At 61.2% G+C, this 13,909-nt stretch overlaps 1 protein-coding gene across 1 annotated transcript; it reads right to left on the bottom strand.

Annotated features, from left to right (window-relative positions):
• Positions 1–2,893: 2,893 nt before the first annotated feature.
• Positions 2,894–9,654, bottom strand: LOC141976541 (sushi domain-containing protein 6-like). Its single transcript, XM_074937548.1, has 5 exons — positions 9,520–9,654; positions 7,573–7,717; positions 5,951–6,163; positions 3,972–4,119; positions 2,894–3,328 (listed from the first exon to the last, which is right to left on the bottom strand). The coding sequence occupies exons 2-5, from the start codon at positions 7,679–7,681 to the stop codon at positions 3,004–3,006; spliced, it is 795 nt and encodes a 264-aa protein (XP_074793649.1). The 5' UTR covers positions 7,682–7,717; positions 9,520–9,654; the 3' UTR covers positions 2,894–3,003.
• Positions 9,655–13,909: the final 4,255 nt, after the last annotated feature.

Here is a 13,909-nt window from a genome sequence, read left to right as displayed (position 1 = left end):
AGAGAAGGGGAGGGGAGTGCTGTTGGGACCTGGGCCAACCCCAGCTCCGTGGGGGCAGGGGCCTGCACCCTCCACCAGGAAGTGGTTTGAAACAAACCCGCTCAGGGATCAGAACCTGTTGGCCCAGCCCCAGCAGAACAAAAGGAAGCCAGGCGCCCGGGCCGGCGCCTCCCAGGGTCTCTTCCTTGACACCCCAGATTCCTGGCGCCGGCTGGGCCCTTGCGGCCGCTCCCTCCCACTCAGACAAAGGGCCAGCGCGATGCAGCAGGAGCCTTGTTTGTAGCAACTTCCAGCCCTTTCGCCAAGCGCGCGATGCCCAGGGATGCGGCCAGGGCTGGGGCGGAACGTCACAGCTAACAGCAACGCCCCACCTAGCTGAGGGCCGGCCTGACCACTTGAGCCTGACTGCTAAGGGATTTATTGCGACTGGCACCGGCACAAGGGTCGGGGGCTGGAATCACCCAGCAGCCCCTCGGGGGGCCGCAGCACCCCTGTGCCGGTCCTGGCTTTGGGTCCCTCGCTGGGCCCTTGTGGCAGCCACATACAGCAGGGCAGAAAGGGGGCCAGGCCCCGCCGGACTGAGCAGCCCCAGGATCGACTTAACCCCCCCCCCGGTCTTCATAGCCAGGGGCTAGTGTGGTCAGCAGCCCTTCCAAGGGGGTGTCCCACCAGGCAAGGGGACGAGCAGGGACCTGGGACCAGCTGGGCTGAAATCAAAGGGCTAAGGGAGCTGATGCTGAGTGCGGGGGACTCGCCCCCTCCCCGCACCCCAGCGGGAGGAAGGCCTGAGGGCCCTGTCCCTCCACAAAAGGGGGGCAGGTGGGCCTGGGGAATCAAGCTGGGAGCCCCCTTGCAGCCCAGCAGGGGGGCCGGAGCTAGCAGGGACTCGGCCAGCACAGATTTAAGGGATGCATTCCCCCCACCCCCGGCGTGACTGGCATGGGGGGGGTGGTGGCAGAGAGGGGACACCCTGCCTTTTTGAGCCCCCGGCACCTACAACCAGGCAGGAGGCTAAGTCAAGCCTCTCCCCCCCCCCCCAACACACACACATACACACACACCCCCACACACATCCCTACCCCTGAATTTCGAGCACCTGCCTCCCCCAGCCAAAGCCAACGGGGGCTCTCAACAGCCTTTTGGAGGAGTGTAGGGGGACAAGCTGGGGGGGAGGGTTCAGAAGGACAAATCGGGGCTCATACCCCCCCCCCCTTAGTTCTAACAGTCAGCCCCTCCCCCTGAACAAAAGCAGACATGGGAGACAAGGGGCGGGCGGGGTGAGTGTTTTAATTAGCACCTCGGCTCCCTGACAGCCCCCAGGCCCACAACCCCGGCCCCAGCAGTGGGGGGAGGGGGGGAGAAAGTTTGAGAAATACCCCCCCCCATATAAATACATCAAAGAAAAACAAACCCCGCGTCATTAAATACAAACCGAGAACAATTAACCTTGTGCAAAAACAGCCCCGGGGCAGGCGGGCGGGGTGTGTGAGTGTGAGTGAGTGTGAGTGTGAGAGCCAGCCCACACACCTGACCCAGCTTCCACAGGGGCTACCTGCCCCTGGGCCACTTCCAGCCGCAGGGGCCCCAACTGAGCATCTCTGGTGCTGCCCCCTTGTCACATTTGACAAGGGGGCCGGGGAGGCAGGAAGCCAGGCCCCCGCGCCGAGGAATAGCCCAAGATTGGCCCCTGCCCAGCACCCACCCGCAGACCCAGCGGTTGCGGTGTGGGATGGGCCCGGGCGCAGCCGGGATTCGAGCCTGCAGCCGCTTCCCCCTGCTCCCCGGGCCCGGGGTGCCCCCTCACCCCCACTGTAGCTAAGCCAGAGGGGGCAGGTGATGGGGGCAGGGAGGGCAGGGGCAGGGAAGGAGACTAGAGCCGCCAGCCCAGGGGAGTGGCAGGGAGTGCAGCTATTGAAACCAGACCCGCAGCACCCCCTGCTGGGATGCGGGTGCCACTGCCCGCCAGCTCCAGCACCATAGAGCAGCGCCCCCAGGCTGGGTGGGGAGGGGAATTGGGTGGGCATCAGTGTGGTCTAGGGATAAAGCAGCCTGGGTCGTTTTCACACACACACACACACACACACACACACACACACAGTGCATGGAGCTGGACAGACGGACACGGGGGGCGGGGGGGGAAGAGGCAGGGCACACCCCCTCCAGTAAGGACACGGACAGGGACACAGACACACACAGGGCAGGGCTCATTCCTTCCAGCAGGGACATGCAGGAGAACGGATGGACGGACAGACGCGCACTCACGGTGCAGGGGCTGGGCTCATCCTTTCCAGCAGGGGGCAGCAGGGACACACGGACAGTGGCATGGGGGGGGGAAGGTAGGAAGAGTCAGGAAAGCTGGGGGGGGAGCAGGGTCTTTTTGTGGGGGGGCGTGGGGGGAGGTTGCTGACCCCAGAGGAGGCCCCCAGGGTCCAGGCAGCACCAAGAATGAAACAAGCCCAGGGGATGTTCGCCAGAGCGTTAGGAACTGGGGGGGTGGGGAGTCTGCCTCCCCCACCCCCCCATCCTCACAGCTGGAGGGAGGGAGGAGCCCGAGTTAACCCTTCACGGCTCTGCCGGGAACGGACACCCCAGTGGGAGGAGTGTGTCCACGGGGGGGGGGGGGGGTGCGGGAAGAGTGGGATCCCATGGGGTGGAAGTGCAGAGGTCAGAAGAACACGCTGAGCCGGCGGCTACCAGCTTGTGGGCAAAGGTCAGCCCCTCAGGGCTGCCCCACAGACAGAGCCATTAGTTTGGGGGGGGGGGGTGCAGAAGGCCGGTCCCTCAGCCCCGGGGGCCCCCATCCAGGCAGAAGGCTGCACACGCCCCTCCGAGGGGGGCTGCTTCGGTCCCATCAGCTTCACAAGGTGCTGAGTTAATGGGCATGGGGGGGGGGTCTCTTCTCCCCCCCCAGCAAGTTAAAAGATGGAGCAGGCTGCGTTCGCTTCAAATGAGGAGTCTCTGCTGTAGTGTCAGGGCCCGGCCAGGGGACCCCCGGCACCCCGGCTACCTGCACGGGTCCTTTGCAGCCCCAGGGAACAGGAACCGGGCAGGGGGCACCGTGGGCCGCCCCAGACCGGAGCCGCCCGCAGCTGCTGCTTGGCTCTCCTGGTAGGAAGGCGGTGGGGTGGCGGCCTCTGGACTCCAACAGGGCTCGGCTGCTTCCGATGGGGGGGCCAGGCCCCTGGAGAGGACAAGGGGCGTCGGCGTGGCAGAGGTGGGTGGCACGGGGCCCCCCTGGGAGCCATAGACGGCCTCCTCGTAGGACGGGAGTGGCACCGGGCAGCTGTCGACGATGCTCACTTCGGACTCCTCCATGGGCTCGTACCACCTGCACGGGGACGGGGAGACCTCGTCAAGTTCACACCTGCGCCCCGGGGCCCCAGCCCCTCCCCGCCGGAGCCCCACCACGGCAACAGGGAATAGCGGAGGTGGAGCGCAAGGAGTCTAGTGGTTAGCGCAGGGAGCTGGGAACCAGGACTCTCTCCCTGGCTCTGGGAGGAGAGTGGGGGCTAGTGGTTAGAGCAGAGGGGGCTGGGAGCCAGGACTCCTGGGTTCTCCCTCTGACTCTGGGAGGAGAGTGGGGGCTAGTGGTTAGAGCAGGGGATTGGGAACCCTGGTCCTTACACTGACCCTGCGCAAGTCACTTCCCTTCTTGGTGGGAGTCAGTTTCCCCAGCCCCCTCCCCACAGCCCCTTCCCCTGCAGCATGGGGCCCCCTAGTCCCACCTCGGGGTCAGCAGTGACTGACCGGGCAAAGACGAGACGAGGCCAGAGGGTGAGTCAGACCCAGGCATCCCCAGGGGCTGGGCAGGAAGGGGAGAGACAGAGGGTGGGGGCTGGACCCCCCCCCCGGGAGCATCAACCAGTGGGAGAAGGGAGCAGAGGTTTGCGCCTCCTCCCCCCACGCCCTCCCCCCCCCCCAGCATCAACGGCCAGGGCAGACCCCCCCTCCAGAAAGGCGGCAGAGCTCACCTCCAGCACCAGTGGCTGCAGGGTTTCGGCCCCACCAGGACGCACACCATGGCCACCAGCAGCAGGGCGGACACCGTCACCGAGGCCGCAGCCACCATGGGGATGGAGGAGACACCGAAGATGGAGCCGGAGCGGGGCACCGGGGATCCTGGTGGGGGGGGGGGGGGGGGGAGAAGGTCAGCAGGTCACACACGGCAGCGGGGCTATTTCATAGTTACCTGCGGCGCAAGGCGGTCAGATCTCAGGTCCCAGCCCCACCAAACTCGAGCCCGGGCCCCAAGGGGATGCATTAAACAGCAAGAGGCCAGAAGCCTTTGAAACCCAGATGGGGGACGTGCGCCCTCCGGGCCCCAGGTGGCGTGCAGAGGCCTCTATGAAGGGAAAGCCCACGGCACCTGGCAACACCAAGATCTGGGGGACCTTCATTGCACTGGGGGCTGCCCAGGCTCCAGCCGAGTCTCCCCCACTTGTGCCAGGTGCCGCCCAGACCCAGAGTGAGACACTGCCCCCCTCCCCGGCCTGTCTCACACAGCTCAGTCTAAATAGACAAAGGGTGGGCGGGGAAACTGAGGCACAGGGCGAGGCAGTGACTTGTCCAAGGTCATCCAGCTGGCCAAGAGAACAGCCAGGTCTCCCACGTCCCAGCGCTCTATCCACTAGGCCATGCAGCCTCCCTTTAGTCAATAGGTTACAGTGGTCTGGAGCAGGGACAGCACCGTAGGCTGGGGACTAACCAGGCTGTTCTCACGTTACTGACTGCGGCTGGGTTTTACTCGCCTTGTCCCAACCACTGCTGGGCATAAGGGAGCAAATGCCCCCCCCACCCCCAATTCCTGTGGGTGACAGCGTCCCTCCCGGAACAGAGATGGGGATGCCAGCGAGGGCAGGGGGCGAGGGAACAGCTATGGGGCAGAGGGGGCCGCGAGGGCTGGGGGTCTCCTCTGTGCATCCACCATCCCCCCCCTCCCTCCCCCAGGCAGGCATCACACAGTCTGCGTCCCGCCCCCCCCCCCGTCACGGAGCAGGAGGAAGTTTCCACCAGCAGTTTCACACACACCCCCCCGGAAGAGGAACGTAAGGGAGAGGAAATGCAGCCTGATCTCAGGGAGACACCCACGCACCGTGGGAGGCAGAGGCAAGGTGCCTGGGAGCGACTGCTGGCAAGCGCCTGGGGGGGTCCGTTTACCCAGCCCCCCCCGTGGCAGCGAGTCTCAGAGCCCCGCTCAATGCAGCCGTGTGGCTGCCACGGCTCTGGACCCAAAGCCTAGGGAGGTGGTGGGCCTGGGAGCCAGAGCTCCAGCCGGAGCCTGAGCGCGTCCACAGGTCTGGTTAGTGCCCGTCGGCCCGGGGCAGAGACTCGCCATGCAGACGAAGCCTGTGGGGCACAGGAGCCCGGGGCGACTCGCTCTAAGGCCCAGATTTTTCATGGGAGTTGGGCATCGAAGGACCTTGGTAAACCTGGAACTCCATTCCCCAGCTGCAGAATGGGGCGAATGCCTGGATTTTAGGCTTTATCGGGCGCTCTTTTTGTTGGGAGTCTGTACAGCACCTGGCACAGTGGGGACCTGGGCCATGACAGGGGGTCCTAGATGCTACTGTAAGACACCTAATAGCAATTAAAATGAACAGCGCCTGGCACAGCGTGGTCTACGACCGGGGCACCCACACACTGCCGTAATACACCTGACAGCAACAAAAAAGTACAGCGCCTGGCACAACGGGGACCAGGGCAGCTCCTAGGGGCGACTGCAATATATGATGAGGATACAGATGAGGAAGTGGCTCAGAGGTCGCATTTACCCCAGCACCCGGGCCAGCACGAGCACAGCCCCACCTCTGCCTATGTCAGCAGCTGCCGCCAGGCGGCGCAAACAGGCCCTGCAAGCTGCGGCGGGGGCCAAGAGGTACCACGTCTCTGGCAGAGGCCCTTGCCCATCGCAGCAGGAGGAGAGGGACAGCCGGGCTGGGCGTGCACTGACCTGTCAAGGGGTTGCAGACGACCGGCTTCAGCACGCTCCACTGGCCACCCTTGCAGACAGAGACCCCAGGGTGGCCGGCCAGGACGTAGCCGTCTTCGCAGAAATGCTGCACCATGGAGCCAGCCTTAAACCCGCCGCTGCCCAGAGACAGCGTGCACGCCAAGGACGCACACCTGTAGGTAGTGTGATCGGAGGGGTCCGGGAACTGGCAATCTGGAAGGGAGGAACAGGCACATTGAGGGTTAAACCGGGGGAAGGGGGGGGCCAGGATCTCCTCGGTGGGGTAAGAAGGCAGTGAAGCATGATGGGGGCTAGTGGTTAGAGCAGGGGGTTGCTGGAGGCCAGAATTCCTGGGTTCTATCCCCAGCTCTAGGCAGGGAGTGGGGTCCAGTGGGTTAGAGCAAGGGGATGGGGCATCTCTCCCTGGCGGAGTCACTGGCGATCCGTGACCTCTGGAGGATGGGGAGATCTTATCTCGCAGGGATGGCAAAGGGCAGGGTGCTGGTTTCTCTCTCCCTTCCCTCCGGACCCCAGCATCCTTCCAGACCCTTCTTTTTCCTCTTGCCCTTAGATCGCCTCTCACCCCAAATTTCCCCCAGGGCAGAGCGAGGTTAGATCCGGAGGAGCCGAGTCTCCCATGCCGCTCCCTGCAGCATCTGGCTGCTCTGGGAAGGATGCCCGCCCCAGCTTCACTCCAGATTTCAGCCTGATTAGGGCTGACCTCAAAACCAGCATGGTGGGGACTTCCTGCTTCCAGGGAAGGGATGGAGAAGTAGTGAGTCATCAACCGCGAAATGTCTGCTGCCCGCAAACCCACGGCTGAGCTGGCCGGGCTTTTACGTTCCTCATCTCGATCAAGCTCTCTCCCGAGGGCTCCCCCCAGCACCAGCCGTTGCACCCAACTTCAGCCAGCTACTGGCACCTTAGCTACCGGATTGGCGAGATCTACTGCCAGAAGGGCACGAGACGAGCCAGCAGCCAGCCCAGCGCCCAACCCCCCTCCCCCCATTCCTAGAGCTGCGGCATTGGGAGCAGGAGCTATGGGGCAGGCTGCAGAGACCGTCGGGAAACGGGTTTTTCCCACCCAGAAATTTTTGATTTCTCAGCAAAAATTCAAGCACCCAAAACAATATTTCAATTTGGAAATGCTACTGCAGCACCTCATGGGAGCTGTAGTTAATGTGCCTCGTGCTCCTCATGCTCCTCTACAGGCCGGGCTGCGTCATTGGACTACAACTCCCGTGATCCACCAGAGCCAGGATCTCCCATTTTTCACCACCTCCAGTCTCCAAGAATGGACGCCACGATGCATCATGGGAAGCGTAGTCTCATTGGCCTATAGAGGCGAACAGGAGCAGGGGACACCCAGACTACAACTCCCACGAGGGGCCACAGCAGTCTGGCCAAATGCAAATATTCGGCTTTTCAGGTGCTCAGTTCTTCAGTTGAAAAAAATCCAAGTTTTCCAGGGGGAAGCAGATGATTTTTTTGCCAGAAAATTGTTGAATACCCAATAGTCGAATACCCGATTTTCCGTCAAAACCATTTTGATGGGAAGGTTTCACCCAGGAGGGGAGGGAAAGGCAGCCGAGCGGGTTTGGAAGGCGAGCACCAGCCAGTACCTTTCCTCCGGAGGACAGCACCAGAGCTGCAGAGCGCCGCGAAGAACAGAGCCGTGGGGAGGTAACACGAGGGCCGGCGCAGATTGGGACATCCCGGAGCCTTTGCCATCTCACCGGTAGCCTCTGCCCAGAACTGCAGAACCAGCTGCAATAAGCCGACACGTTACCATCCTGTAGGACTTGATAACCCATCTTACAAAGTGAGCACCACCCCACCCCGCCCCAAGCTATGGGTCAGAACCTGGAGGGAGACACCCACTAGCTTTGGAGAAATGGGTTTAGTTCAGGGGTGGGCAAACTACAGCCCAGGGGCCGCATCTGGCCCTTCAGACGTATTAATCCAGCCCTTGAGCTCCTGCCAGGGAGCAGGGTCCAGGTTTTGTCCCACTCTGCATGTGCCATGGCTCCCGGGAGCAACAGCATGCCCCCTTCCAGCTCCTACGCATAGAGGCAGCCGGGGGCTCCATATGCTGCCCCCACTCCACGCGCCGCCCCTGCAGCTCCCATCGGCTGGCAACTGCAGCCAATGGGAGCTGCAGGGGCAGCGCCTGTGGATGGGGCAGTGTGCAGACCCGCCTGGCCATGCCTCCACGTAGGAGCCAGAGATAGGACATGCCGCTGCTTCCAGGAGCTGCTTGAGGTAAGCGTCACCCGGAGCCTGCACCCCTGATCCCCTCAAGTGCCCCGACCCCCTGCCCCAGCCCTGATCCCCCTCTCTACCATCAGTCCCTACTCTCCTGCACCCCAGAGCCCGCAGCACCAGCCGGAGCCCTCACACCCCCACCCCTTGTCCCAGCCCCAAGCCCTCTCCCGCATCCTGAACTCCTCATTTGTGGCCCCACCCCAGAGCCCGCAGCCCCACCGGAGCCCTCACCCCCTCCCACACCTCAACCCCCAATTTCATGAGCATTCATGGTCCACCATACAATTTCCATACCCAGATGTGGCCCTTGGGCCAAAGAGTTTGCCCACCCCTGGTTTAGTTAGAGGTTCATCAAAAATGCTTTAGATAAAAGGGGCTTGATAACCGCTGGTCTCTAGCGGCTAGGGCATGATTTGGATGTGGGGGCCACTTGCCTCGCCCTACTTGCGAGCCTGTGCCCGGGTGGGAGTCACAGCTCCTTTTTCTACAGCCTGTGGGGGGGGCAAGGAGCACCCAGATCCCAAGCCACTCGCTCGCCAAGCATCTCCCCTTTGGCTTGGCCACCCACCCGGCCTCCCGGCGCTCTGAGATGCAAGGGAATGGCGGGCAGCCACTGACTCCACAGGTTACTGGCTTTCAAAGCGGCCTGGAGCAGGAGGGACCCACCCTGCCCAGGTCCCCAAAAAAGGGCTGGCCATGCCAGGAGCCACGGGAGAGGTAGCACTTAGCATCAGTGCCAGAGCTAAGGGCAGGACTCAAAGGGTAAACCCCCGCACCCCCAAAGCGAGACCCCAAAGGGCTCTCCCTGCCCCAGGCCAACGAAGGGGATCCAGCCAGCAACAGCTAAAGCGAGTCCCCCACCCCACTGTCAAAGGGCACCCACACCCCCCCCAATATGCCCAGGGTCCCGGTCCCAGCCAGCTGCTCAGAGGAGAGGAGGGGAGTCACGGGCCTCTCTTCAAATCGGGACAGATAGATCCCTGCACCCCTGGAGAAAGGGAGACGGTAAACCCCATCCCTGCGCCCCCGGAGACCCCACCCCCCATCCCGGGGCCCCTGCACCCCTGAAGATTCTTCCCCCCACCACCCCATCCCTGCGCCCCCGGAGACCCCACCCCCCATCCCGGGGCCCCTGCACCCCTGAAGATTCTTCCCCCCGCCACCTCCTGCACCCCAACCTCTTCTGGGGTCCCCGTCGGCTCCCCATAGGGGTCCCCCTGCGCCCCCCCCTGCCCCAGCAGGGGCTCCTGCCTGCTCCCCATAGGGGTCCCCCTGCGCCCCCGGAGAGACACCCCCCCCCTCACCGGGTCCTGGCGCTCCGGATCACGGCGGCCGCGTCTCCCTCCCCAGCCAGGGGCGCTCCGGAGCCGGGGTCACCCCGCAGGGCACGGGGCGCTGGGCGGGTCCCCCCGGCGGCTCCGGCTCCCAGGCCCGACAAGCAGCGGGAGCAACTTGCAAAGCGGAGCCGGAGCCGAGCTGGGGGCGGGTTTTAAAGCAGCCGGCTCCGCCCTAGGGGCCGGCTGGAAAATCTGACTAGCGGCGGGCGGGGGGGTAATTCCCAGCGCGAGTCAATTTCCTCCCCCCGGCCTGAGCCAGCCCCCTTCTCCCCTCCCCCCAGCCTGAGCACTGCATCCCCCTGCACCCCCAGCCCCCCTTCTCCCCTCCCGAGCCAGCCCCCTACTGCCCCCCAGCCAGTGCACTGCATCCCCCTGCACCCCAGCCCCCCTTCTCCCCTCCCGAGTCAGCCCCCTACTGCCCCCCAGCCAGTGCACTGCATCCCCCTGCACCCCCAGCCCCCCTTCTCCCCTCCCAGCTAGCCCCCTACTGCCCCCCAGCCTGTGCACTGCATCCCCCTGCACCCCAGCCCCCTTCTCCCCTCCCGAGTCAGCCCCCTACTGCCCCCCAGCCTGTGCACTGCATCCCCCTGCACCCCCAGCCCCCCTTCTCCCCTCCCGAGCCAGCCCCCTACTGCCCCCCAGCCAGTGCACTGCATCCCCCTGCACCCCAGCCCCCCTTCTCCCCTCCCGAGTCAGCCCCCTACTGCCCCCCAGCCTGTGCACTGCATCCCCCTGCACCCCCAGCCCCCCTTCTCCCCTCCCAGCTAGCCCCCTACTGCCCCCCAGCCTGTGCACTGCACCCCCCTGCACCCCCAGCCTGTGCACCGCACCCCTGCTCCCCTCCCCCCCGGCCTGAGCCAGCCCCCTACTGCCTCCCACCTATGCATTGCACTTCCCCCCTGCACCTCCAGCCTGAGCCAGACCCCTACTCCCTTCCCCCCCACAGCCAGTGCACTGCACCCTCCCCATCACCCCTGCCTAATCCTCACCTGCTCCGATCAGGGTCCCACGTCTCCCTTTGTTCCCCACTCAGCCGCCTCCCAGCGTCACTTTCTGCCCATCCAGCCCTGAACCGTTTTGCTTTGGCATAATGAGCTCCCAGCGCCCCATTCCATACCCAGAATCCCCCAGGGCCCTAGCACCTGCATCACCCAGAATCCCCCGGGGCCCCTGCCCACCCAGACCAGACCAGCCTCTGTTACCCAGAATCCCCAGGGCCCTTGTCTATCCCCAGTGCCCCATTCTCTGTGACCCAGATCCCCTTGGGAACCCTGCCCACCCCCAGTGCCCCATTCCTTGTTACCCAGAGTCCCTGGGGCACCTGCCTGTCCCCGGTTCCCCATTCCCGAGTCCCCTGCCAGCCGTGGGTGCCTGCAGTCCCTGGTCTGGACATGGAAGCCTGGGACGGGAGGCATTCAGAGCCGATGGCGAGGTACCTAGGACAGATGGCTGGCTGGCCCGGTGGCAAAACACTGGAGAGCTGTGTCCTGGCTCCCCCCACTCACCCCCACCACCCCTTGGGACCTTGTGGCCCGTCTGCACCTCACCCACTTCCCGGGCGTGCCGGCACAGCACCCATCCAGCAGGTGCCAGCCGCCCCGACCTGCAGAGCCGCAGAAGGCTCCCTCCCTGCTCAGCCCTTCCCATGGGGACAATAGGCCAGGAAAGGCCCCCCAGGAGCTACTTAAGGGCATCTCCCAGGGCGAGTGTTAGAACCATCCAGGTTTGGGGTTGGTGACAATGCTGGACAGGACCTCTCCAGGTGCAATCAGGGCTGAGGTGGGACCCACTTTGGCAAAAGAAAACCCACCACCTGGCCCGTTTTGGTAAAAGAGCTGCCTAGCTCAAACAGGGATTCACTCAGAGAAGTCCTGGGACCTGGGTTATCCAGGAGGTCAGACCAGATGATCACAGTGGGTCTGTGAACCTTTCACACGGGTTTCTTCTTTCCCACCATTTATTTATTTATTTGTCGTCCCCCCCACCCATATGTTTTTTTGTGGAAGAAACTTTTGTTTTCCTGAAATTGTCCTTTTCCCCTCTAAATCTTTTGGGCGTTTTGATTTTGGAAGAAAAACCCTCAGACACTTTTGGCTTCCGGCCCTTGAAAAATGTCACTTTTCGATCAGCCAAAGCTAAAAATAAATAAAATACAAACTTGGGGGTTTTCATTGGCCAAAAAAAACTAAAATATTTTTGGCTTCCAACTGCCCCCTCCTCCGTTTTCGGTGGCCAAAGGGGAAAAAATTGGCAAAACCGCATCAGAAGTCTCGGAAAGTTTTTTTATGGAACCCAAACATTTTTCATTTCCTCCCAAATTTTTCTGGGTTAAAAAGTTGGTTTTTTTCAATCAGTTCGACCGCCCGGGTTAGTAAGTTGTTTATAACTACACCACGTGGGTTTCGGGCTATTAATAAGAGAGTGCCCCGTTCTCGATTTAACTATTTTGATCTAGTCAAAGCAATTCCACCAGCCGTAGCGTAGCACCATTCCTACATGGGAAGGGGAATAAGCTCTCCAGGGGAGGCACCTACAACCTGGTATAACTGCATCCGCAGACTAGCAGTCTGTACCAGTATAGCTAGACTGGTAAAAAAATACCATCCCCTTGACAAACATCGCTATAAGGAGGCCAACTTCCAAGTATAGCTCAGAACATTCTTCAAGCACTTGCTAATCATCTATAAACAGACCCATTTTGAAGCTATCAAAGGAAGTATTTCTTCACACAATGCAGAGTCAACCTGTGGAACTCCTTGCCAGAGGATGTTGTGAAGGCCAAGACTATAATGGTTCCAAAAAAGAACTAGATAAATTCACAGAGGATAGGTCCATCAATGGCGATTAGCCAGGCTGGGCAGGGACGGTGTCCCCTAGCCTCTGTTTGCCAGAAGCTGGGAGTGGGTGACAGGGGATGGATTACTTGATGATGACCTGTTCTGTTCATGCCCTCTGGGGCACCTGGCACTGGCCACTGTTGGCAGACAAGATACTGGGCTAGATGGACCTTTGGTCTGACCTATTATGGCCGTTCTTATGTTCTTATCCCTAGACAAGGGATCCAGTAGGGAGAATTTCTGCCTTGCAGCTTGGCTTATTGGTGCATGGGCTGAGAATATGCTACCGGAGAATTTCCTGCAAGTACAAACCCCGCTTTGTGCAATTCTGAACGAACCACAATTGTGTTTTAACCAGGAGAGGAATAACGGGTTGGTCTCCTATCAGGGAAGCACTGGTCTATTGCTTTCTTCTTTACAAAACGGTGTCTGGTTATCCCAGAATAGCCTATGCCAGTCAATGTCCCCCCCAGAGAGAAGGCCTAAAAAGAAGAGAATTGATGCATTGCACGAGAACAAGGAGAATTGTTGAGACACTTCTCGAGCAAGGTGAGGGATGGGGAAAGAGAGCTCAGGGGGACGTTCTAATTTTCTGGATGCTCTGATTTTGTTTGTTTGTTTGGTTTTTTTTTGAGTCTTTAGACAGCTGTGGTCTGTTTAGGCTGTATTATTTATTACAGGTATTACGGTAGCATCTAGGAGTCCCAGTCATGGCCTGGAGCCCCATTGTGCCAGGCGCTGTGCAGACACAGGTCTCAGCTGGGTATTACCGTAATACCTTGAATTAATCAGTCTCCAGGAGCTGGAACTGTAGGAAAACACCGCCTAATGACTTGCAGCATGGGTCATTGGTGGCCCCTAACTCCTCTGCCTCAAGCGGACAGAGTGCTAGCCAATCATGAATCTTGGGGTCTAGCCCCAGCTATGCCACTGCCCTTGGGAATGTTACTTTCCCCTCCCCTGTGCCTCAGTTTCCCCATATGTAAAACAGATGAGGCAACTGACCTCTCTGTAAAGTATTGGAGCTGGGGATTATTATATAAGAACTAGATTATTATTTTAAGTACTTACCTGGCCCCTGTTCTCCTAATCTCTGAGCCCCTCACACTGTCTCGCGTGAGGTGGGGCTGTTACGCCCATTGTACTGGTGGGGAAACTGAGGCACGGAGCAGCTAAGTGACTTGCCCATAGGGTGTCTGTGGCAGAGCAAGGAATTGAAGCGGGGTCTTTCAAGTCCTAGGCTCACCTCCTAACCCCTAGGCCACCCTTCCCAGCAGTGCCCAGCACCTTCCTAGCGTGCTGTCCTTTTGACTGCGAGGTGCATGGCCCAAGCTGTGGAGCCCCACGCTGGGGAGGGATGTGGTAGGGGCCCAGACTGTAAATGTGATGAAACAGGATGCTTTGTGGAGGGGTGGCTCAGCCACCTTATTCACAAGGCTTTTTCCACGAGCTCTAGGGGAACTGTTTCTTCCTTCCTCAGTCACAGCCCATCTCACCATCTGCCTGGGTATTTTTAGCTC

Source organism: Natator depressus, chromosome 23 (assembly GCF_965152275.1).
Source record: "Natator depressus isolate rNatDep1 chromosome 23, rNatDep2.hap1, whole genome shotgun sequence".
NCBI classification, from domain to species: domain Eukaryota; kingdom Metazoa; phylum Chordata; order Testudines; family Cheloniidae; genus Natator; species Natator depressus.
This window is presented reverse-complemented; position numbering and strand designations above follow the sequence as displayed.

Excerpts from the sequence above, each read along its gene's own strand:
- LOC141976541 (XM_074937548.1), bottom strand. The coding sequence starts at position 7,681 with ATGGCAAAGGCTCCGGGATGTCCCAATCTGCGCCGGCCCTCGTGTTAC. Across the intron at positions 4,120-5,950 it reads CGTCTGCAACCCCTTGACAG|GATCCCCGGTGCCCCGCTCC; the intron begins GTCAGTGCACGC and ends CCCCCCCACCAG. Across the intron at positions 3,329-3,971 it reads TGCAGCCACTGGTGCTGGAG|GTGGTACGAGCCCATGGAGG; the intron begins GTGAGCTCTGCC and ends GTCCCCGTGCAG.